This window comes from Anabrus simplex, chromosome 5 (assembly GCF_040414725.1).
Source record: "Anabrus simplex isolate iqAnaSimp1 chromosome 5, ASM4041472v1, whole genome shotgun sequence".
In the NCBI taxonomy this organism is placed as follows: Eukaryota; Metazoa; Arthropoda; class Insecta; order Orthoptera; family Tettigoniidae; genus Anabrus; species Anabrus simplex.
In genome coordinates, this window is record NC_090269.1 from 366667326 (window position 1) to 366692879 (window position 25554).

At 41.5% G+C, this 25554-nt stretch overlaps 1 protein-coding gene across 3 annotated transcripts in view; it reads right to left on the reverse strand.

The window, feature by feature from the left end:
* Positions 1-9543: 9543 nt before the first annotated feature.
* fdl (fused lobes) overlaps positions 9544-25554 on the reverse strand; it is a 244060-nt gene continuing 228049 nt past the window's right edge. For all 3 annotated transcript variants that reach the window (XM_067147683.2, XM_067147684.2, XM_067147685.2), the window contains 2 exons: positions 19353-19496; positions 9544-12499 (listed from right to left, as the gene is read on the reverse strand). In XM_067147683.2, the coding sequence (XP_067003784.2) occupies positions 12146-12499; positions 19353-19496 (498 nt within the window). In that variant the 3' untranslated portion in view covers positions 9544-12145. The remainder of the gene's footprint in view (positions 12500-19352; positions 19497-25554) is intronic.

A 25554-nucleotide genomic window follows, 5' to 3' on the forward strand; every position in this document is an offset into this window, starting at 1 on the left:
TGCGGCCAGTATCCAGTATTCGGGAGATAGTGGGTTCGAACCCCACTGTCGGCAGCCCTGAAAATGGTTTTCCGTGGTTTCCCATTTTCACACCAGGCAAGTGCTGGGGCTGTACCTTAATTAAGGCCACGGCCGCTTCCTTCCCACTCCTAGCCCTTTCCTGTCCCATCGTCGCCATAAGACCTGTCTGTGTCGGTGCGACGTAAAGCAACTAGCAAAAACAAAAAAAAACAAAAAAAAAAACAAAAGCGTACTACCTTGCAGTACGGACCGGAGTACCGTATGTGTACCGATGTGGAGTGAGTGATTGGAGCTGGACGACAGTACTGTTGCTTGTCGTCAGTCTCTCACCGGAATAAAGTATCATCGTACTGAAGGAAGTACTGTGCGTGTACTACCTTGGAGTACTGTGTGCGAACTACCCTGGGCTGTTGACTGCCTTAGAGCGAGTGTATGGAATAGCTGACGGAAGGATGGGGATCCACAGAAATCCATCTTCAGGGCTGCCGACGATGGATTCGTACCCAGTATCTCCCGAATGCAACCTTACAACTGTGCAACACTAGCCACACGGCCAACTCACTCGGTTCCAGAAGTCTAGTGGATTAGTAAAATTCTTCAGCATTTTATTGGATGTTGTGGATTCCTATACATACTTTAGCCGATTTAGTACATACTGATGTAATGAAATGTCGTATAGCTTTTAGTGCTGGGAGTGTCCGAGGACAAGTTCGGCTCGCCAGATGCAGGTCTTTTGATTTGACTCCTGTAGGCGACCTGCGCGTCGTGATGAGGATGTTTGTTGTTTAAAGGGGCCTGACATCGAGGTCATTGGCCCCTAATGGCACGAAATGAGACGATATGAGATGACAAAGTCCAAAATCCTCCACTGAGGACGAAGAATGAATGGATTGATATGAAGTTAAAACGATCAGTGGATCCGACCCACGGTGCTTCACATGCACTGAACCTGACACAAAACAATAGTAGTATGGAACAAGGGACTGCTTCTATAGCACGATGCTGAATCGATTAGAATACGCTCGTTCTCGAAACGAGTCCAAAATCCAGGTCATCGGCCCCTCATAAAGGTATTTATCGCTAGAAATGTAGAACCATGGTATTTCCCATGTTGCGGTACTAACCTAATGTGTTTCGCACATTGCGGCGCCCTTGACAGGCAACGCAAACCTATGGTGTTCATCACCTAAGTGTACTAACCACAGGGACTCGTACTATCCTCATAGAGTGGGTACTAATCATAGGCAAGCCAGAACCATGAGTTCCTTCATCCCACGTTTGCTACGAATCACAAACCTATTTGGTACCTAACGTAGTGGTATTACGCGCAAGTAAAGGCGACGCATGGTGGTACTAATTACAAGTAGTCTCATGGTTCTAATTCGATCATCCCTGGTCGCCCCTTTTACTCGCCTCTTACGACGGGCAGAGGATACCGTGGGTGCATCCTCCACACACAGGAGGTGAAATTATGATGAAGACGACACATACACCCAATCCCCGTCCCAGCGAAATCAACCAATTATTGTTAAAATTCCCGACCCTGCCGGGAATCGAACCCGGGTCCCTTGTGATCAAAGGTCATAGGGATATGTTTCTACTACTACTACTACTACTACTACTACTACTAACTTATTGCAGGAATGCCAGAATTTCCACCTTGAAAAGTGGTTTATTACCAGAATGTTTATTGAAGCTCTCTTAAAGCCACCTAAATGCCGAAGGAATAGATTCTGCAACCTTGAGGATCATAAGCGAGTATCCAATATTTGCACTTCCCATATACATTAGATAACTACTAATACCATGGCCACAGACATAAAATCTCCATCTTTTTCTGGAATATGAGCCAGAAGGACATGACTTTTCACTTTGGTTAGGATTCAAACCATGTTTATCTTGGTGAGAAACAGGTGAAAATATCATTTGGCCTTCAAATTTCAGATGATGATGATGATGATGATGATAATAATAATAATAATAATAATAATTCGACTAGCTGACAAGACTTAGTGTTTACAGTGCACCATGTCTTCTGGTGTACGCTAGAGCAATGTTGTTACTTTCCTTCTCCAGTCACAGTCTTAGCCCTGGCTTTGACAATATGAAAGTGACTGAAGTAAGAGTGACGATAGTATTTCCAATACTTATGCAGCCAGTCCCTGTTATGAATGGTGTGAAAATGTTTCTCATAGCTTCGATTGGTGCGGGCATTTCAGTAGACTTGGCAAACTGAGATGTAATGTCAACTTCTGGCTCAGTGACGAAAATAACGGGAAAATACTTCAGTCTTCATTTCCCTAGTATGCCTCTTCAGTAATGCATGAGCTACCTAAGAAGGCTGATAGTGGAACTGTTGCTGTCCAAACCGGACTCCGGGCTGAGCACTCAACACACATACAATAACAAAGAGCATGGGTATGGCTGCATCCATTCCAGAATAATTGATTCCTTTTCCCAACAGAAGTATGTAATTTCAAATGTGTTTTCATGAAAGAAATATCACCCACAATTTTAAAGACTGAGAAGTGGATTTTTGGCAAAAGGTTCACTTGTGGTAAGCATTTCATCGATATAGAATCACATGGGATTCCGAATTACTTTAAGGACAGGAGAGAACATTCAGCTTTCAAGGGATATCCTTAAACTTTTGACAGACACTGTAATAATAATGACATCCTAAAATTAACATTTTAAAAACAGTGTATTCCTTTAAAGAACTGGGGGATATATACAAAAATATTTTATTTATAAAACATAGCATACATTATTTTTTACAATGTAATGGTAATTTCACTATTTGGTCGATGGCACTGAATCTGATAGAGAGTACGTAGCAGCTTTCTAAAGTCATTTATATAGCATTTCAAGAAATGTTTATCATTCACTCTCATACCTCATTCTATCTGTAATATCACAACAATGAACACTTGGTCACAGCAGAATGTCCAACTTACAAGTATATTGTTCCTTTTAATTTTGTAACACATACTCAAGAGCAATCACGTTGATTCACTGCAGTTGCGTCTACCACAAGAATGTCCAACAGATGTATGTTTTTTTTTATTCTTTTGGTAATTTGTGACACCCGATAAACAATCACTTTCACTACAGTCATTTCATTTCTCTTCGATTTGAAATCCGTTATGGCATACGTCGTCAAATCATCGTACATTTCGCTCGGATCAACCATGTTCATGTATTACGAGGAGTAATTTCTGTCCACACGGAGGACTATTTCACATTAATCCTTCAAAAATAAATAATGAAGTGTACCATGGAGAACAACCTGAGGCTACAAACATTTAAAATTCTAAATCCTTCACGGAAGTTCAAGAACATATTTAAAGAATACTGTAATGGTTATAGCGTCCGCCATGTCAACTTGCTATGGGCGGGGACGTCACCATATCGGCCCAATCGCTTACGCTTCGACCATGCAAATCACGAGCAAGACTTAAGTGCTAGACCTTCCCCCTCCCGCTTCCGCCTCTGAAAGCGCGGCATAGGACTATGGAAATTACCAGACGATTAATCTGGAGTCTTCGATCTCGCGAGGTTCCTGGACATATCCAGCATCCGGACTGTTCTGGCAGGACCTACGCAGATATGTAAAGGTGGAATGACTTGCCTGGGTTGCACTTGGTGTGGCTCAGTCGTGAGCGACTGCCACTGCCACTGCTGTGAAGTGTGTGAACTGCCTTGATTGTCGAACTAGCGGACTGACGGAAATAGAGGGAACATGTAGCCGTGCGACGTGGGACCTTGTGTGTGAATGTAAAACTGTGCAGTGTGAGAACAAGTGAGAAACTGAGAGCGCGCGTGAACTGTGGAAGTGTGTGTTATGAGGGAAAGTTGTGTGTAGTCCTGTGTAATTTAGTACGTAGCTAATACATTTTAGAAATAGAACGCTACCAGGTTCTCTACTCATTTAACTTCCCCGCCAGTACGTTACAATACAATGATGTAACTCTGTGCAAACAAAAATTGAAGTTGCATAAGAAAGTATGAAACCATGAAATTTTGGAGAGCTGCAAGCACTTGGGAAGCGAACTGATGCAGGACTGGACATGGCGATTAATAAAACGATTCAACAGGGAAATGCGACAGAACAGTCGCATTTCTGGTGATCAAGGTCAATATTGCACAATGGATTTCTATACTACTGAGCAATGCTCTAATGCAGGGCCTCTCAAACGCCCAAAATCTCACGCGTGCAGACAGCGGCGCAAAGTTCCTCGGTCCCGCTCGGTTCGGCTCGGACTAACGCTTCTTCTCTGAGTTACTCGGCTAAGCTCAGCTCAACTCTGCTAAGGAGCGCTACGGAGCAAGTGAGGAAGAGGGAGACAGGGGGAGCGAGCGAGATAGGCGTGGGGCAAGAGAGAGACAGCGCTATTGCTCCAAATCGAAGAGTGCGGGTCTGCACTCTGGTCAACCAAGCAAAAGTCGTCTTTTGCACCGTGCACAGTTCATGCACCGAGCGCATGCACCCTGAGAGGCCCTGCTCTAATGCAAAAGTAAAAAAATAGAGACGAAATTTCAATAACATCCACCCTATACTTGTAATTCATTGAAATAAAAAAATCCATATAGTGTTGATTTCATCCTGTATCTTTGCAGTATCTCAGTTGTTCATACAAATAAGTTGGCGACCCATAATAAGGTCTGGTCTTCCTGCGATTTCTATTATTCGTTTATTCGCGTCAACCAAATCAGCATTAATAATAAAATATCGAATGATAGTACAACTTTGTAAACATTTGATATCATTAAAACGTAGTGTAGAGAGAATATGATAGTTGAATGACTGGAAATGTAACAGGCGAGCGAACTCAATAATGAAGAAAGCATAGCAGCTCTTTAGTTGGCGATTCGAATCCGGTGTAGGAATAATATTCTTATTTCGTTGTTGATTTTCATGTGAGCCATATTGATCATATTGCAGACGCTCATGTATATTGAAATTTAAGTAGCTCTTATAAAAGCTATTTGCAGTAATGTAAGCTATAGGCTTGTGTATGGCCATTCCATTAATGACACAAAATGACCACCTCCTTCGTCAATGCAAATCAGAGCAGTGTTGAGGAAAGTTATTTTTTTTTTTTTTTCTATTTGCTTTACGTCGCACCGACACAGATAGGTCTTATGGCGACGATGGGATAGGAAAGGCCTAGGAGTTGGAAGGAATCGGCCGTGGCCTTAATTAAGGTACAGCCCCAGCATTTGCCTGGCGTGAAAATGGGAAACCACGGAAAACCATCTTCAGGGCTGCCGATAGTGGGATTCGAACCTACTATCTCCCGGATACAAGCTCACAGCCGCACGCCTCTACGCGCACGGCCAACTCGCCCGGTAGGAAAGTTATTCTTGCACGCTGCAACGTATGTGGTGGAATCTGACCGCAGGTTCGGGCTCTCTAGATCTTGCGCATAGACTCTTTCCCTGAAATAACATCAAAGAAGTAAGGTCAAGCGATCTAGCCGGCAACGCGACAGGATCCCCTCGTCCAATCCATCATTCTGTATATTTCCTGTGCAAGTGGTTCCGTACTGTCAACGAACAGCATGGAAGAGCTCCATCCTGCTGGAACCACATCCTTAACCGTGTCATAAGAGACACTTCCTCCAATATGAGGGCGATATTTTCTCGATGAAACTGTATGCAGCGTGGCCCCGTGAGGTTTCCTTCGGATAAATATGGTCCAGTTAATTTTTAACCTATTACCCGACACGGTACATTGACGCCCCATTGTACCTGAGATCTCTCTTATCCAATCAGGATTTGCAACGATTCAGTAATGGAAGTTGTGACGATTAACAGTTCTGTTGTTGCGAAATCTGATTCGTCAGTAAAGGGAACACTCGTTAAGGAATCCGTGTCAGATTCAACTCGTTGCAATGACCATTGTGAAAATTCCATTCGTTTTTCTTGTTTGGAATTCATCACCGTGAAGTTCCTGATGTAGTTGTTTATGGTAGGGGTGAAACTTACGGCGGTGCAATGTGCGCGGTACAAATACATCAGTGATGCTTATTTCATTCATAATGGCCATGAGATTGTATGCAGGTTGTACGCAATTCCATTTTGAACAACTTCTTCGTCATTTCCAGGATTCATTGGAGCATCCCGAACGGCGAAGTCGGGGTAAACTATGAAATAACTGCGTTGCAGGCATCCACCTTTCAGTTCTTGAAAACGTATCTAAGTTCGCAGTCTTCGTCCAGGAAATCGTTCTTGATAAAAGCGTCTGGCTTCCATTGAGTTCTGTCTTACTTCCCCATATTTACATGATCATCCAATGAATACATAATATTTGCTATTGAGATAACCGTGACCAACACGTACGGCAGTTGCTTGTACTTGGCTGATATGTTGATTCGTGTGGCCTAGTCTGAAGTCGAACGTGCCCTGTTACTTTTGTTGAATGGGTATCAGAATGCAAACGAATTTCAGCCGGATGCAAGTATAATCTAGCCACTGTACAGTTATGTGGTGAGTTGGTTCTGATATTTCAGATCGCCTAATATTTATGCAAATCTCGCTGAAGAACCATTGTGCGGGTAGAAGGCATCTGAGCCTTAGTTAAATACGTTTGCATTAATACGGACAGTGCGAGCAGTGCGCTTTCGTCACAACTTCATCATTATTTCTGTCCCTTATGCATTCTTCTGTGTTGCATCTCAGATGTCAAGAAAATGCTCCTTACCTCAAGAGACGTCTACCGTTACTGAAGAACTTTTAGCTATCCACTCAGCCATTAGCTATGAAATTCATCACTTCTGCAAAATTCTAATAATTTCTGACACACAATGCGCACTTCAAACGCTACAAAATTCTCGCTGGGAACTGCCTACACATAGGTATGTATTATACATTTTGAACTTAAACTATACCGCCCAAAAAGCAGCTCAGGAAGTACACCTCGTATGGATTAAGGGCCACGCAGGTAAAGCGATGAACGAGATAGTAGACCAGCTAGCACAAGAAGCCACAACTTGTGAACTCCGCCTTTACAAACAGTTACCATATTATGATTTCCCGTCCACAGTCAAACAACAGGTGTACAGGGACTGGTCCGAGTACTGGAAAATGTGACAGCTTACAAGAAGAAAGCATCATGCTAAAATTCAGCCCACCATACCATCGCAATTACCCTATGGTTCAAGAAATTGAAATGAACTCGCGGGCACCTTTCATCTTTAATAAGAATGCGTTTGGGGCACCGATGCTATCCGAGTCATCTACACAGGATCGAGGTCATAGACAACCCTCACTGCACAGAAGACCCTGGAGAAATAGCCGACATGAACCACATCATATTGTCATATAAGAAGTACTCCCAACAACAGAACAATCTGTACTCTTCTTTGGTGAAGTTAAATACCCCACTGCAAACTTCGGTTGCCATCCTGTTATCAAACCTAACTCCACAATTATGAGCTGTAATTTGCCAATATTTATCAGTATGTAGTATTAATTTATAAGATATGTTTTTTATAATCACGAAATGCATGTATCATAAATGTATGCTCATTCTGTAAATGGTGGCCGCATGGTCTTCCGATGCCCAACGTCATTAGTAGTAATATTTAAAAAATTCTGTTCCCGTACAGAAATTTACTTCAGAAACTTTCAGAATAACAAATCCCATTTTTAACAATACAAGTGTTTTCCAGACAAACACTGGTTGCCATGGTTACGATGGTGACTGGAAATTAATGACCAAAAACACATCCATATTAACAAAAAAAGGCAGTCCAGTTTTAAATAACAATGACATCCAATTACTCAGTAATGAGTCACCAGTGGCCATGTGTTTCTTATATACTCGGCCAACATCCCTGAATAATCTCTAAGCTCGAAGAGTTTCATCCCGTCTACACGGTAACATTTCAACTGAAACGTACTTTCATGCGTATTGTTATGATTGACTAAATATTGGTTTCGCTACATTGACATAGATATATCTTACGGATGAAGGTCATCTGAAAATTATCGATACAAAGTGTGTGAGCGATGTTACCTAGCAACCGTTGCAGGCTGTGATGTGAAGTATTGTTCGGTGGCCATGACTGAGAGACACATTTTTATTTTATTTTGTTTTACGTCGCACCGACACAGATAGGTCTTATGGCGACACGTGAGACATATAGAAGGCTTTTATCAGGGAGGCATCCTCTCATCACACCCTAGACGACAGATTATTTCATTCATGGTATTTTCATAGACTCTGAGTCAGTTTCCCCTGTCGATGCACTGAATCCTACACTTGAGTACAAATTCCATACAAATGTGTCTCAAAAACAATTATTTGAATAGAAACAAATTAATCATTAACGATTTGAGTTTCATTTATTAAAAACCACATTTATTATAATTTGATTTTCCCAATAGGAAATCTGACACCATTGTTCTAATCAATTGTTAGTGCTCATCAATGTCAACACTTTGCGTGAATGTCTGCATATTAGGAGTGTAAGCCCTAGCGTCTGTTACGTGTTAATAGGCTACGGATCAGTAACGCTATTAGTGAATGCGGTTGTGTTTTGGTCCCGTTTGAGCCATATAAACTGGGTTTAAATTACAAAATATCCACTCTTTTTAATGACAACTTTCAGTGTATGTATGGTCGGGATCAGTATGGCCAGGTGTTCTAGTGAAAATCTAGTGAAAATCTAGGACCACAAGGGTTGGGAGAGATGAGAGGTTGAACCACTGCATCACGGCTTGTCCAGTTTCAGATATTTTGCCAAAAAATAGAAACTATCACCGAACTGAAATCATTCTGATGATATAACAGGTGTTAGTCATGTGATGAAGGGGTAGTATGCTTGCCTGTTACCCAGACGGCAGGGTGGAACAAGATTCATTCAGCCTTAAGAGACCAACTGAGGAGCTGTCTGAAACGAGACAAAGCTGATCCGGTCAAAAGAAAGAAGCAAACAACTAAGGATATCAACACCTGACCAAGTGGCACTCCACTACCTGCAGGCCATCCTGCATTCATATCGACAGTTCGGAGTACTAATGGACTACTGCTAAATATATGGTCCACTACTTTCATCACTTCAGATGAAAATGAAACACATTTGGTAATGAAAGCATTCTGTGTTGTAGGCCGTTATGCACAATGTGAACTATTTATTCGATAAAGAAGGAGAAGAAGAAGAAGAAGAAGAAGAAGAAGAAGATGATGATGATGATGATGATGATGATGATGATGATGATGATGATGATGATGATGATGAAAGTTATAATGAGAGCCTAACAAGTGCATCAGTTTTTAACGTTCTGGTGTAAGGGTGTAATGTTGGAAAAATTATATCAATTAGCATGACTCGTATCGGGCTTCGGTATATGCAATACCGTAGGTAAAAGTGAATCAGTTGAAATTACATCAAATTAAGAAATACTTAATCAAGTTCTTTAGCGTTCTTCATTCATTAGAATAACAGAAGCTTTGTTTCGAATTTCCAAGAAGAAAATGAATACTAGCAGGAAGAATGTTTTTAAGTCAATTGCTTTGCAAATAATTTTATATATTTAATCATAAAGTTAGGCTCGATTTACATCATTTTCTTCACTAGAATACAACGAGTTCACCCTCATTCATAATTCCATCTTGAATGATAACTCCATTGACTACTGTACGTTGTCACGACATTTATACGTGATGTCCCTAAAGTTTGGTAACACATTTAATAATTTATCACATAAAAACTATAAATGATACAGCTTTCGCGTATACATCAGATTAAAGAGGAACTCAAATAGTTTTGTTTGAATATTACAGGTAATGCTCATAGTTCCCACATTCACAGCATTTGGTCAGTTTGTAATGATTGCGACTTCTGGCAAAAAGCACGCTTTCTGTGTGTTTGAGCTCTCCTAATATCTGTAGATATTTACAAAATAACAACTGAAGTGAATGCGGAAACTAAGAGCATTACCTCAAACTTTCAAATGCACTGCAGCGAATGTGGGAACTACGAGTACTGGTTATAACATTCAAAGAAAACCATTTTATATACAGGCTGGTTGTAAACAGCATTCGAGGGTTGGTCATGCTGATAAAAAATTTGAGAGAAATAATTCGATACCTCACACCTTTTTCCTTTTATCAGCTGCCGAAATAGTCAATCAGATCGCTTCGCGGGCGAATTCATATGGGCTTTCTGTGGCACTGCTGATAAATCTGCACGTGACTTAAGAACCGCTTCAGAGCCATGCCGAGAAATGAGTAACAAACACAAACACACCGTTGATTTCAGCCAGAGACACCGTAGCGTACTTGCTTGGATGCGATGCTGCCAGCTCGAACGTCTGTATTCAAACCCCTCCCCTGGCACAGTGTTATTCTTCGACTGGCACTCTCATGCCGGTCTTACGTCACGTACAAATTTAGCAATACCCCCTCGCAAAGCCCATCTTAATTCTCCCGCGAAGTGATCTGATTTGCTAACTTTAGCAGCTGATAAAATGGCAACGGTGTGAGGTATCGAATTATTCATTTCAAATTATTTGTCAGCATGACCAATCCTCTAACGCTCATATACCCGGCTCTCGTTTTTCCAATCACCCTCTATATACGAAAGCTATATCATTTTGTAATTTTTGTGTAATAAATTAATAAATCTGTTACTAAACTTTCGGGACTGTCTGTATTCAGAAAATTAATTTAAGACTTTCTACAGGCTCACAAGTAATAACAGAAATATATTTTCACACAGTTATTTAAATACGGTAAGTCTGGCGATTATGCTGGCGAAGAGAAATGCTAAATTATACAATCCACCGATTGCATCATTTGAGACTCAACATTAGTTTTCAATGTAAAACACATTTGTAATGAAACCATTCTGTGATGTACGCCGTATTAATACACAACCGTCAGGTGCAGACTCCAGATGTTTAGGCGGTAACAGGTTAGAATGCAAACTAATTTGGTAATTAGGAAGTGTCGGCTAGCCCGTTGTTCCGCTATGTAGCAAGAGTAACATAACTTCAAGGGTTCTGATGGACCGTACCCCTAAACATTATGCGGGACTCATAACATAACCGTTGTGTAGGGTGGTCTATTTATGTTATCCGTTTCATTAAGGAGAGTTATGACCGACTTATTTGATTTGTGGACAAAAAAAAACAAGTTTTTAATTCGTAAAAGTATAGTCCATTCCTTCCTCTATGAGACAATGGTATCAATGCAGTCGCTCTGCCACTTTTAAAGCCTTTAGCGACCATTTAAGAGGAGAGTGCTATGTATTTAAAGGCCTACGACACGCCCTAACGCAGTGAAATATGCCATGACCTTGCGGCTCAGGGCAAAAGAGGAGCCGTAATCAAGAGAAAAGAGAAGAAAACATAAGTAGTGGCAGAAAGTATCCAAAGAAGAATTAGGTGGTCTGAAGGGTAGACATACAGAGCATAGCAGTTCTGAAATGAGTAGATATTATTTTGCTTTTTTCCCGCTTTGCAATTTTTCAATATTTTGCTCTGTAAAAATGCTCGTTTCGATGCAATTCTTTTCCGAATTTGTTTTAACTTGGTAAGATCGTTCTCAAGGGTACAAGTATTAAAACTTGTAATGGGTTTTAAAATACTTCAAATTTTAACATGAATTTGCATGTTCAGTATTGTTTAATATTGAATTATTAAAAAATTAGAGACAAAATTTTTAGCATTTCTGGACAGAAGAAATACTAAAATCCATTACTATTTCTACATACATGAGGTAAATGTCAACAAAATTTCAGCTTGATAAAATTATAACTGTTGTGCGAGGGTCTTTTTTATGGGACTACTTTTGAAGTATAAAAATTTAAATAACATTTGAACCAATACAGCTACACTCCGCTAATTTGATAAAATGTGTGTTTATTTGTACCTAAATGCAACAACTAAATTTGGTAAAAATCGGATATTAACTTTTGAAGTTTCAAAATTCAGTCCTAACTGCGCTTATGTTTGCATCCTAACCTATTATTGCCTACAAATTCAGGCTCTAGAGATGAGCAACGTGAACTATTTATTCGACAATGGCGATGATGTTGACGACGATGCGTATTATAATGATTAAGTGTTCTCACGAGAGAACGGAGACTAGAACTAAGGACTCTAAGGAGACCTAGAAACATTGGGAAGGATTTTGGTGACACCACTCAGGATGAACTGCGTCCGCTCGTACTCCTCTAGATACAAGTCGCTCGCGATGCACGGATATTCGATGAAAGGCACCCATAAAGTTTCTGTCATTGAGGCCATCTGGTTGCGGCATCTCTCCTGAGGGAAGATCAGCTTCGGGGTCTGTCCAGAGTCTTTCCGCGAGCGCGGCAGCTCTTGGCCATAACCGAGAGTCCAGAACCTGATGATCACTGCGCTCGGTCCAGAGGCAAGCTTCCCCACCAAGCACTTGCTCCCTTCGACTAGGTGGCAACGTCGTTCTCCAAGGCTGGTGCATGTAGACCGACTGCCAAGTAGCCTGTAAATAAACAACAGAATTTTGATTCAAAAAGGTGGTAACAATGGAAGGAAGGTACTGCCAATGAGAAAATAATAGCTAAGTTAGGAATGAACGAGGCAGTGTGTATGAATTGGCTTCGATGGTAGAGTCATGTGAGACAAATAGAGGAAGTTAGATTGTCTTACATATTCGTAATGAAAGGTAGCGATGGTTAAAGCCTTCCAACATTTAAACAGTTCTGGGATTAAACGAGTACACAGAGCTCGTTACAAATAGAGCATTATGTCGACAATTAAAATTAATTCACAGAGACTTGCAGACTGAATGCTGGAAAGCATAAGAGTCTATAATGAAGACGTATGTCAATTTTTATTATACTGAACAATGCCGGTCAATAGTTTAGGACCACATAAGGAAATCATGAAATGTCACCTAGAACCTAAAATAGTACCCCTAGACTTCTGAAAAAAATGAGTACCAGGTTAATTCCAGGGGGCAAAGGCGGCCGGGCGTAGAGCTAACCACTCTATCCCATCACGTGCCGACGTTAACAATGGTGGAAGCCTGTACCTTCCACTCCTCCAAGGGCCTTCACGGCCTGTACGGAGGTGACTTTGCTTTGCTTTGCTTTGCTTTGCTTTGCTTTGCTTTGCTTTTAGACTTCGGAAAAAGAAGTCTGAGCGCTTACATCTAATAGGATATAATGTCGCCTGATTTACCTGAGTTAGGACAAGTATTGTGGAAGATATGCATTTTTAACTGTTGGAAGGTCACGCAAAAAACATTTTTGGAAATACAATGTATACGGAAGTAATCAAATGAAAACCGGAACACCCGCTACAACATAACCAAGGAATGGTTTTATTCAGAAATAATTACCAAAAGCGTTAATACATGTAACCCACTGGGAGGTGAGACCATTAATTCCAGTTTTGTAGAAAGAGGTAGGCCGCTGACGGTTCCACAACCGCACGCACTTTTGTACCTTCCTCGCCCGAAGGAAGCTGACGTCTTCGAACGTATTTCTTCCTCTGTGATTCGTCGCATTTCTCGATAAGCCCATCAATCCGCCCTATAACATCAGGAGTCGTGGGCACGTATCGTCTTGCAGTGATGTGCGCCCTCTCGGAATCTCCTATGCCACTCGTGCACACTCGTCATGGTCATGACGCGTTCGTCAAACCAAGCAGACGTACTCCAGCACCCTCAGCCACTAGAAAACGAACCACACTTCTCTGCTTGCCTTCATTTCTACAGCTGGACGAACACACTAGACCAGTACGCGCACTAGCAAAGACATAACCCAACAACTGCGTGCACCTGTGATTTATCACTATGCAGTTCTCCTACCACAGCGATCGCAGTATCGATACGTAACAACAGTGTTGCCACCTTTCGCGCGGAATGTGTGTTATGGCGGATGTTCGGTTTTCATTTAACTACCCCTTACACTGTATAGGCTACTCTAATTAGTTGCAAGTATTACGACCAAGAATATTTTGTACACCTAGCAATAGGTGGGGGTCATTTTAGTGCAAACAGAAACATCCCGAAAGATTTTGGCACCGTTTTGTTTCACTTGCTAACTTTTTTCAAAGCAACTTCAAGATGGTCGATTTTTCCTTGTTCTTGTCATGTATAGCCCAAGGTTTCAGGGCAAGCTATCGCTCTCAGTCTTATCTGCCCTGATAGTTTCACCTGCACCCCACAGATGGCATCTAAGAACACTATTCTGACACAATAGCTCGCCCTGACACCTATGACAAGAACAAGGAAAAATCGACCATTTTGACGCTTATTTAAAAAACTAAACTAAATTAAAATTAAATAAATAATAAACGGTGCCGCATTTTTTCGGAATTTTTATATTTATGCTAAAACGAACCCCATCTATTGGTAAGTCTGTAAAAAAATCTTCTTGGTAATAATTGCAGCCAATTAGAGTATATAGTACAGCAGGGCCTCTCAAACGCCCAAAATCTCACGCGTGCAAATCGAGGCGCAAGAGCTCCGTGCACTGCGCATCGGTCCCGCTCGGTTCAGCTCGGACCAACGCTTCGTATCTAGGCTACTCGGCTAAGCTCGGCTCTACTCGGCTCAAGTCAGCTCGGATTTAGAGCGCTACGGAGCAAGTGTGGTAGAGGGAGACAGGGGGAGCGAGCGAGACAGGCGTGAGAGAGAGAGAGAGAGAGAGAGAGTAAGCGCTATTGCTCCAAGTCGAGGAGTGGGGGTCTGCACTCTGGTCAACCAAGGGAAGTCGTCTTTTGCACCGTGCACAGTGCATGCACCCTGAGAGGCCCTGTCGTATAGTATAATTCCAATGTGTATATGTTTGTGTGTGACCTTCCAACAGTTAAAAATGTATAACTTCTACAATAATGGACCTAACTCGGAGAATTCAGGTGACATATATCCTATTAGATGTAAGCGCTCAGAAAAAATATACTGAGGTCTAGCGGCCAAATTTGGGTTTCTTAATGCGGTCCTAAACTTTTGATCGGTAGCATATCTAACATTGAGTTTACACATATTTTTCGTGAATGTGGTGGAAGACTAAAAATATTACATGTAGGAAAAACTGTTTACACTATTACATCTTTTTTGTATATCGCCGTTCCGCCTGCGAAAACCACTACGTGACGATGTTGTTGCAAAAATACTGACCCGCAGCACAGATCTCCTTAAGAACGAGAATTCTTCGAAGTTCATCGCGCAATATTAAACCTTAGACGATAAATCCTTACCATGCAAAACTCTAATGTATAATATTTCGCATAGCGGTTTTCGCAGGCGGAACGACAGTACGTTATCTTGTCATTTCTTTTACGTTGCACTGACACAGACTAGTCTTACGGTGACAGTGGGACATGAAAGCGCTAGACCTGGAGATGATTCTGTTCTTTAAAAGGCCTAACAGCTAGGTCATCGGTCCTTAATGGTACGAGGTGAACGAAAAGAAAATTAGAACTTCAAAATGTATCCACTGACTAGAAACTAAAACGAAGGATTATGAATAAATGATCGTGAGACAAAACAATCAGTGGATCCAATTCACGGATTAAGTCCCGTCGTTGCTGGGTTGATACTCTATCTAAAGGGGTCCAAAATCCAGGTCACCGGCCCCTCATATTCACTGGTAAAGCAGAACCATGGTGTTCCTCCTATAGCAGTACTAATCACAGGTAATGTTAACCTATAGTATGTCACACATAATGGCACCACACACAGGTAACACAAACCTACGGTGTTTCGCACATAGTGGTACTAATAACAGGGTACGTATACTCGTGGTGTTGCTCACATAGTGGTACTAATCATAGACACTGTACACCCACGGTGTATGGCACATTATGGTAATGCCCACAGGTAACAAATCCCATGGTGTTCTTCACATAATGGAAACGCAGACCCACGGTTTTCATCACATAGTGGTACTCACCACAGGTGCCAGTCAAACTCGTGGTGTTTATCGCATAGTGTTATAAATCACAGGCAACGTAGATGCATGGAGTTTCCCAGAAAGTGGTACTACTCCAAAGTAGCACAGACCAATTCTGAACACAGGGGAACCGGCATATTCCAGCGCAGCATTACGGTACATGGACATTAGTCCGCGCAGCCAAATGGCCCCGCTCCCCCTCGGCGGAATACACATGATAGTACTAACTACAGGCAACCCCAGAGCCGTCGTAACCCTCACAAAGGGTACTACTCCTAGGTAACGTAGATCCCTGGTGTTCCTCACATGGTGGTACTAATCGGAAGAAAAGTCGACCCAAGGCCTTCCTCACGTAATGGTACTAATCACAAGCAGTCTCATGGTTCGAATTCAATCATTCTTTGGTCACCCCTTTTAGTCGCCTCTTACGACAGGCAGGGGATTCTTTGTCTGCGTCCCACACCCACGGGAGGTTGTGTATTTTATCCGTAAGAGCTATTTTATTTTGCACAAGTCCGCCGGCAGGCCGGTTAGGACACCCTATCCACACCTGGTATGCGCCACGTGCGAATATCACCTCTCCCCCTGTTACGCCAGCGTAGTAGGTCGTGGTAGCCTTGGAGAGAAAGCACCGTGGTCTTAATTAAGGTGCCTAGTGTGAATATGGATTACCACGGAGGCCTAGTAGATAATGATGTAATATTCACTTTCTTAAAGGCTATTGAATAGAGATACCAAGGTGTCGAGTTTTTTAATATTACGGAAGCCAACAAGGTTGAACTGTCGATTTATTTATTTTTTGCTAGGGGCTTTACGTCGCACCGACACAGATAGGTCTTATGGCGACGATGGGATAGGAAAGGCCTAGGAGTTGGAAGGAAGCGGCCGTGGCCTTAATTAAGGTACAGCCCCAGCATTTGCCTGGTGTGAAAATGGGAAACCACGGAAAATCATTTTCAAGGCTCCCGATAGTGGGATTCGAACCTACTATCTCCCGGATGCAAGCTCACAGCCGCGCGCCTCAACGCGCACGGCCAACTCGCCCGATTGTCGAATTTTTTATCACTCTGAAATTGATTAAGTCCCAGCCAGATTCGAGTCGAACACACTTTATTGGAAAATATGGACTCATCCTCCTCCTTTCCCTTCATCGACGTCCTGCCGGGTTTGGGCATTTATGGTACTTCACTCCCTTCCTCTCTTCTTGCACTCCTCTTTATTAGATCGATCCACTTTTTTCTAAGTGTCTCTCTCTCTCTCTCTCTTTCGAACTTCATCTCCATCATATGGTTTGGTTTTATTTTCCCTTTCATCCTCTTTACATGCCCAAACCATCTCGGTTTACTCAATTCTCTCATGTAGGTTTTCCATTCCGACCTATTTTCTCACATCTTTATTTCTCAATCTGTTTTCCGGACTGAGTGGCTCAGACGGTTGAAGCGCTGGGCTTCTGACATCAACTTGGCAAGTTCGATCCTTGCTCAGTACGGTGGTTTGTGAAGATGCTCAAATACGTCAGTCTCGTGAAGATAGATTTACTGGTACGTAAAACGACTTCTGCGGCACTAAATTCCGGCACCAGAGCGTCTCCGAAAACAGTAAATGTAAATAGTGGGACGTAAAGCAAATAATTCTATTATCAATCTGTCTTTCCTTGTCTTTCCTATCCTACTTCTTAGGTACTTCATTAGAAAATACACTGACTGACAGAGCAAATGCAACACAAAGAAGGAGTGGTCAGAACTTTATGCCAATTGCAGGGTAGACTGACGTCACTGAGGTATGCTCATGATGTGAAATGCGCCGCTGTGCTGCGCACGTAGCGAACGATAAATGGGACACGGCGTTGGCGAATGGCCCACTTCGTACCGTGATTTCTCAGCCGACAGTCATTGTAGAACGTGTTGTCGTGTGCCACAGGACACGTGTATAGCTAAGAATGCCAGGCCGCCGTCAACGGAGGCATTTCCAGCAGACAGACGACTTTACGAGGGGTATGGTGATCGGGCTGAGAAGGGCAGGTTGGTCGCTTCGTCAAATCGCAGCCGATACCCATAGGGATGTGTCCACGATGCAGCGCCTGTGGCGAAGATGGTTGGCTCAGGGACATGTGGCACGTGCGAGGGGTCCAGGCGCAGCCCGAGTGACGTCAGCACGCGAGGATCGGCGCATCCGCCGCCAAGCGGTGGCAGCCCCGCACGCCACGTCAACCGCCATTCTTCAGCATGTGCTAGCCACCCTGGCTGTTCCAATATCGACCAGAACAATTTCCCGTCGATTGGTTGAAGGAGGCCTGCACTCCCGGCGTCCGCTCAGAAGACTACCATTGACTCCACAGCATAGACGTGCACGCCTGGCATGGTGCCGGGCTAGAGCGACTTGGATGAGGGAATGGCGGAACGTCGTGTTCTCCGATGAGTCACGCTTCTGTTCTGTCAGTGATAGTCACCGCAGACGAGTGTGGCGTCGGCGTGGAGAAAGGTCAAATCCGGCAGTAACTGTGGAGCGCCCTACCGCTAGACAACGCGGCATCATGGTTTGGGGCGCTATTGCGTATGATTCCACGTCACCTCTAGTGCGTATTCAAGGCACGTTAAATGCCCACCGCTACGTGCAGCATGTGCTGCGGCCGGTGGCACTCCCGTACCTTCAGGGGCTGCCCAATGCTCTGTTTCAGCAGGATAATGCCCGCCCACACACTGCTCGCATCTCCCAACAGGCTCTACGAGGTGTACAGATGCTTCCGTGGCCAGCGTACTCTCCGGATCTCTCACCGATCGAACACGTGTGGGATCTCATTGGACGCCATTTGCAAACTCTGCCCCAGCCTCGTACGGACGACCAACTGTGGCAAATGGTTGACAGAGAATGGAGAACCATCCCTTAGGAGACCATCCGCACTCTTATTGACTCTGTACCTCGACGTGTTTCTGCGTGCATCGCCGCTCGCGGTGGTCCTACATCCTACTGAGTCGATGCCGTGCGCATTGTGTAACCTGCATATTGGTTTGAAATAAACATCAATTATTCTTCCGTGCCGACTCTGTTTTTTCCCCAACTTTCATCCCTTTCGAACCACTCCTCCTTGGTGTTGCATTGTCACTGTCAGTCAGTGTATTAACTGTACCACAAAAGTGCTGGTTATGATTAGTTGAGTAATAAGACCTGCATCTTCCCTGTGGTCATCCGATTACAAAGGAAGCTGTGTTGTGGGACCGAAAGAGAACTTTTGGACGCTTCAAGTATGGGTCAATGTATCACTAGGCCTACAATGAAGTGTTAGCGGTGAAGAGAGTGTGTCCAGTCTGAGTAAGTGAGTATCGGGTAAATCTTGATGAGAGGAACATTAGTTCATAATTCTACTAGTTTAATCCTTATAATCCATCAGTTTGTTGGTAATTCTAACGTAAGAATTTAAAGTTTTATACGTACAAATGGCCCACATGGACCTTCTCCAGCTTTTCGGTAATCTCCCAGTCCGCAGTCCAAGTACCAAGCATCCACGTGGGAAATGATTATCTTGTACCCATACTGCAGCAGACTCACAGTATCCGGCCATGAACTAGCTCCCCAGACCTGGAAAACACAATAATTTTTACAGATCGACTCTAACAATTATCGACGTACATTTCCAATTATCAAGAATATAAAATAGAAATCCTCAGAAAAATATTGGGTTGTGTAACGTGCAGAAAATGGGAGAATGGGAAACTTGTGATTCAATTTCTTTGCAAATAAAAACAACTCAAGGAGGTACGCTTCAAAATTCACACTGATGGCCATCCAAGAACTGGTTTCCTGCAGTTTCCTATTTCGATTCCAGTCGAACATGGGGATGGTACCGAACATATAGGCAACCTTCTAAGCATGAAGAGGTAATTAAAAATGAGGTTCACTATGGGGGCACCACGAAAAATTCCAGTTTTAAAAGCGTAAAATCTTATTTATTATGATTGTTTCACTTAATGATAAATAACTGTAATTAGCATACACATCAAAACTCTATTGGAGAGGATCTAAGCTACAGTCTGGTACTACTACCATCACTCTGTAGAGTGCGTTTAAGTCGCCCGTTGAGGGCCGATTCAATGAATATTGAATTTTCATGACCGCATTGTAATCGAAACCAACTTTCAACCTATTAGGTCGTGTTACGTACATTTAGTACGTGTGGAAGAGATGTTAAGTACAGAACAAAAATGGCCAACCAGACACCAGTGGGGTCGTCTCCAACAGAACAAAGATGACCTAGGCCACCATATCTCAATTGGTAGACCAACCGACGCGAAATCGGGAGGTTGTGGGTTCGGATCCCACTGGTGTCTGGTTGGCCAGTTTTGTTCTGTACTTAATATCTCTTCCACACGTACTAAATGTACGTAACACGATCTAATAGCTTGAAAGTCGGTTTCGATTACAATGCGGTCGTGAAAATTCAATATTCATAGTTATCATTAATCTGAACCTGTATTCGGACTTCACATGTTTCAAAGTTGGGAATACAGATTCACGGCTGTAAGTTGATATAATGTAGGAGTGGATTTTCAAGGCGCACATTCTTAACAATGGATAAGAAATTTTATCTACCAAGTTCCAAAATGTACCATCGTTGCAATGAGATTTTACATTGATGGCAGTAAGTTTATTATTTCCATTTCAAGGGTTTCAATTTCTACAGAGTCTCTCAAAATATAAGTAATTAACTCACTAACATCGGCCGTGGCAGAAGGGTTTGATAGAAATACCACTACTGGTTCCATCATTGAAAAGTCTTTGAATCGTACACTGAATTCCTTTTTAGAGTATTAAGGTGAACAATGAACGGCAGATTATTTAAATTTACTTCATCTATAATTAGCAAAATAATTTTCAAGTTTGAGAAGTAAGAAAGACGTTTTCTTGAAAGATTAACTTTCCACACATCCAGTTTACATCTGAAAGCATTCGCAGCACTTATCATTTTTGCATTATGATGATCCTTATCTTGAAGTTGCAGGTTGAGTTCATTGATTTTCAGCATAATATCAGTCAGGAAACTCAGGTCCATAAGTCACAACATATCATCCAGCTCTGTGTACACTTTTTTCTTGAACTAAGAAAGAGTTTTATTTCTTCGAAAACACTAAAAAAAATCTTGTTACACTTTCTATCTACTGAGCCATAGCTGTCTTCTTCAGTCTTTCTGAAAACATCAGATTAAATAAAGTAGAGATAAATAAAATCATTGGTTAAAATCTCATTCCAATCTGTCGAAAAAGGAGAGTCAGGTAAAAGGAATTCACAGAATAGTTGGTTGGAAAACGAGAGTTTGTAAAGTTGATTTGAATTCCGTCTGAAAGGGCGTGACTGTGTGGAAATTTGTCCAACATTCTTCCAGATGGTGAGCTGAAGTTATAAACTGTCATGCATGAATTCCATATTGGGAGTTATATTATTAATATTTTCATGACATTGATTACTTCACACATGGTCAAATCATACATTTGACGTCATATTTCATATTATTATCCTTGTATATGGCATAATCAATTCTAAACATTCACTTATAATAATTAGACTAGTTTTTATGCTTAATTCAGATTTTACTAATGTGAACTATTGGACCTTAGTGAACAATTCTACTTTACGAAACCAGGTTAATGGCCATGACCTAAATTTGGGGTTCTGTTTTTCTGACTGATGATGCTTACTATGTTTAAGCCAAACATGTCCCAATTTTAACATATGTAAAATGTTTGTATCCTACATATAAGGATTGTGAAGTATTGGAATAGAGGTATAATTAATTTGTTTGTAAACTTTGATACTCTGATCTCCAACACGGTTTATAATTAGGTTTGTAACTTGTAAAGAACGGCCTTGCAAGGATTTAATGGGATTGGACTTGAAATCAATACATTAAAATCTGAATGTGTAAACACTGATAAAGTTCAGCTCATTGAAAACCATCTGTCAAGTTACCAAGGTGACATCAAAGGATATCTTCCGAGAATCCATAAAATATCTCGGAGTTATCTTTCATAATGTAATCTCTTTTAATCCTCAAAACACAATGCAGAAATTGCACAGTAAGACTTCCCTTCTGTTGCATGCCGACCAGAAATTTTGCATTATCAACACTTATCTGTCCAGCGCTCGTGTACCATTTCCAAGTTGTTCCTACAAATATAATCCCTGTGAAATTCCTAGTCGACGCAGACAAATTGATAAAATCGAATTCGAAGAAAATCCTTCAGTTACCAGCCGATCTCTCAGATGGCATGATATACTGTCAGAAAATTTAAGGGACTTGGAATATTCTGTATACAATGGGAGGCATTCCTACAGCAAATAAATGGTCTGCGGATTCTGAAAATATATTGGAACCCCTACATCCCCAGAACAAGAAACCTAGAAGAAGAAAGCAAAACTTGCCTAACAAGACTCAATCTATTACCTGATGACAACCTGGTGAATCCCAAAAATGTTCTTCTAAACTCTCGGAAGATCAGGGAGATATTAAGAGACCTGGAATTTAAGAAGTGGTGCGATCTCCCTCACAAAGGTAAAGGAGTTATCCTTTTCAAATAACATCCAGCTTGCTATAAATGGGTCAGCCACCACGAACGTTTATCGCACGTCCTGGAGATGACGTGCTGTGGCCGGTAGGTCCATGGACAGTAACCGTTGTAGGTGATGCCTCAACGAGACTGAAACACCCGCACACGAACTTGGTTCCTGCCAGCACGGGGAAACTCTTAGCATTGCTCGGGATCATCAAATAAGAAATACCTTCGCCTAGGCCCTTAGAAGAACCGTATTTACCGTCCATAAAGAGATCCATGGTTAGGCAGAGAATGGAAGCACTCAAACGATTATATAATTGGTTACAATGATAACAATGTAGGATATATAATCGATCCAACCGTTCGCATCGAATCCTCCGCGAGTCAACCCGACGATGTTGAAGAATACATGTTAAAAAAGATCGAAGTCATGGGCATACTAATCGGGAGTAGGGGCACGATAGCTAGAAAATTCGTTGAGTTTTGCAAGCCATTCCACCTGCCAAAATCCTTGGGTATTGATATTGGATGTTCTGTCTTAAAATCATCAATAATAATTTTAAGAAACCACCTTCGCTGATTTGCTTTAACATTCAATAGACTTCTATGTATTTTGATGATGATGATTATACCTCGGATTTGTAGGTGGTAGTGGGTTAGAATGCAAATTTCCTTTGCAGTAATTGTCATGCAACCCGTTGTACAATAATGTAGGAAGAGTAGCATAAATTCAATGAGTTCTATAGGCTGTACCCCTAATATCTATGCAAATCTCATAGCATAACCATTGTACAGTGTAGGGTATACTTGTTACTGGCTTGTATAAGTTTGCATTCTAACCTATCAGCACCTAATAATCCGGACTCTAATGATGATGCTTGTTGTTTAAAGGGGCCTAACATCTAAAGTCATCGGCCATCTATGTATTTTTCTGTGTTACACAATATCAGTTGGTATTACGTATACTTTGTCTTTTAGGCAACCCCTAAATTGGGAAAGTGTTACTGTGTAATAAATATAGCATAATCATTGATTGGAATGCTCCTCTATGCAGCTAGTTTCTGTTGTACGTCATTTTAGAAGTTATAGTTTGTACAATTCATAATGCCTTCAGCAATAATACCAGCCAGCAGAGATAACCGACAGAATCGCAACGAGAGCGAGAGAAATGAATTGAATTTATTGGTGATGATTTACATGCCACTGAAGGTGAAAAGCCCATTTATGTAGCGTCTCCGTAAAATACAATACAGGTTTATGAACATACTAGCTACATTTTATACTATTAAAATATTGAATTAAACATTAAACTTAAAAAATAACAATACAGATACCAAATCCAATAAAATTAAAACATAAGTTATACAATAAGTAAGAAAGTATATCATTACACTTATTTATTATTTTAGACTACAAGAACCTAAAGAGCATAAAGCTAAAATAGAAACACATTTCTGATTATTAGACACAAGAATGCCTGATCTCAGCCCTTGCGTACTCTTCCAGGAAGATAGATGCTAAGGACTGCTTTAGTTGATACAGTTAGTGTTATTTGCGAAACGGTAAAAATTAAAGACGTTAAAGATACGAGATGCAGTGCAAACAAAAGATTTGTTAAATTTAGTGGTACGATGAAGGGGAATTTGAAGAATAGTTCTTTGTAAACCTATTATCTCTTATGTACCGACTCCATAGGTTTAAATGCATTATAAAGGTAGGGTGGGGTCTTCAGTTTGAGAATTTTATGCGTAGAGAGAGAGATAGAGGGGGGGAGGGAGGGAGGGGGCATCAATTAACAATAGTGGTCAGTGTGTAAGTGTAAGTTCTCTGGAATACTCACTGTAACACGTAAAAAGCTTATTTTCCGAAAAACTATTAGAATTATGAAGAAAATTCATATGATAATTTTTGCAGGAAATCAAAATCTAGGTACGCCTACACATGGCGGACTTCATTTTGTATTAGGTGGCCATTTACCCATTATTTTGTCCTTGAGCAGATGAAGCGTTCATAGTTTTAAATTTTTAAATGGTTAAATATTCCAAAATCAAAATAAGTCTATGTGTAAATTGCATATCTCAATAATACCAATATCACTTGATCCAGTATGTTTCACGAAGCTTTGAAATTGGCCAGGCCAACCATTTTAGGCGCTCGTAATGCCCACATTTGTAGAAAGCGTTGGAAAATGAGGCTCACTGAGTCCGGCTTCAAATGTGGCACAGAGCGGTTCGCTGTACTCTGCCTTCATTGCGTGTGACGTTAGTGCGCTAATATTTTCCAGTAAAATGAAGTAAAGTGACAAAGGCAACCAATAGCATTAGGAGGAATACAATAAAATACGCATTTACCGACAAGACAAACTAGGGCCAGCAGAAATTCATGAGTGGATTCAGCAAACCTTACAAATTTAAGTCGATCAATTGGAAGCCATTCAACTCGACAATCTAGAAACCGCTGTTTCCATCAAAATAACCACTGAACTACTGATGGAGAATTACAAACAGAAAATCACAGGTACGAAAATTTAAAGAGTCTTTCTCTGATGTTGTTAAAACATGTGCAGATGATAGTAAATTGGTCATAATAATGAACCTACCAAAAGAAATTCCGAACGAGAAAATAATGCCGGGAAATCAGAAATGAAAGATGGTCTTCAACCTACATCTATAACATGTACAGTGGTATCAGAGCTATGCTAGTAGAACGTAAAACTGCCATACCACCAATCGTGGCCATAGATTATAAAGCGCAGATAATATATGAAGGGCAACCTAAATCTTGCTTTTACTGCAACGCTCCGAATCATTCTAGACAAAATTGCTCCATAAGGCGAGGCGAGAATGAAAACAAAACAGAGCCCAGATACTCAGAGAGATAGTTGCTAACAAAGAACGTCACACTGATTCACCTGCTGTGTTAAGAGCTGTATTCTATACCCACAAGCATACCTCACACAGAGAAATCTGCCCCAGTGCAAACACAGACAACACGAAGTGGATGAGTCACTTACTCACTCCAATGCCTTATCGCCAATACATATTGCACGTGATCCATCTGCGTTCGTTTTGTACTTTCATTTTGCAAAA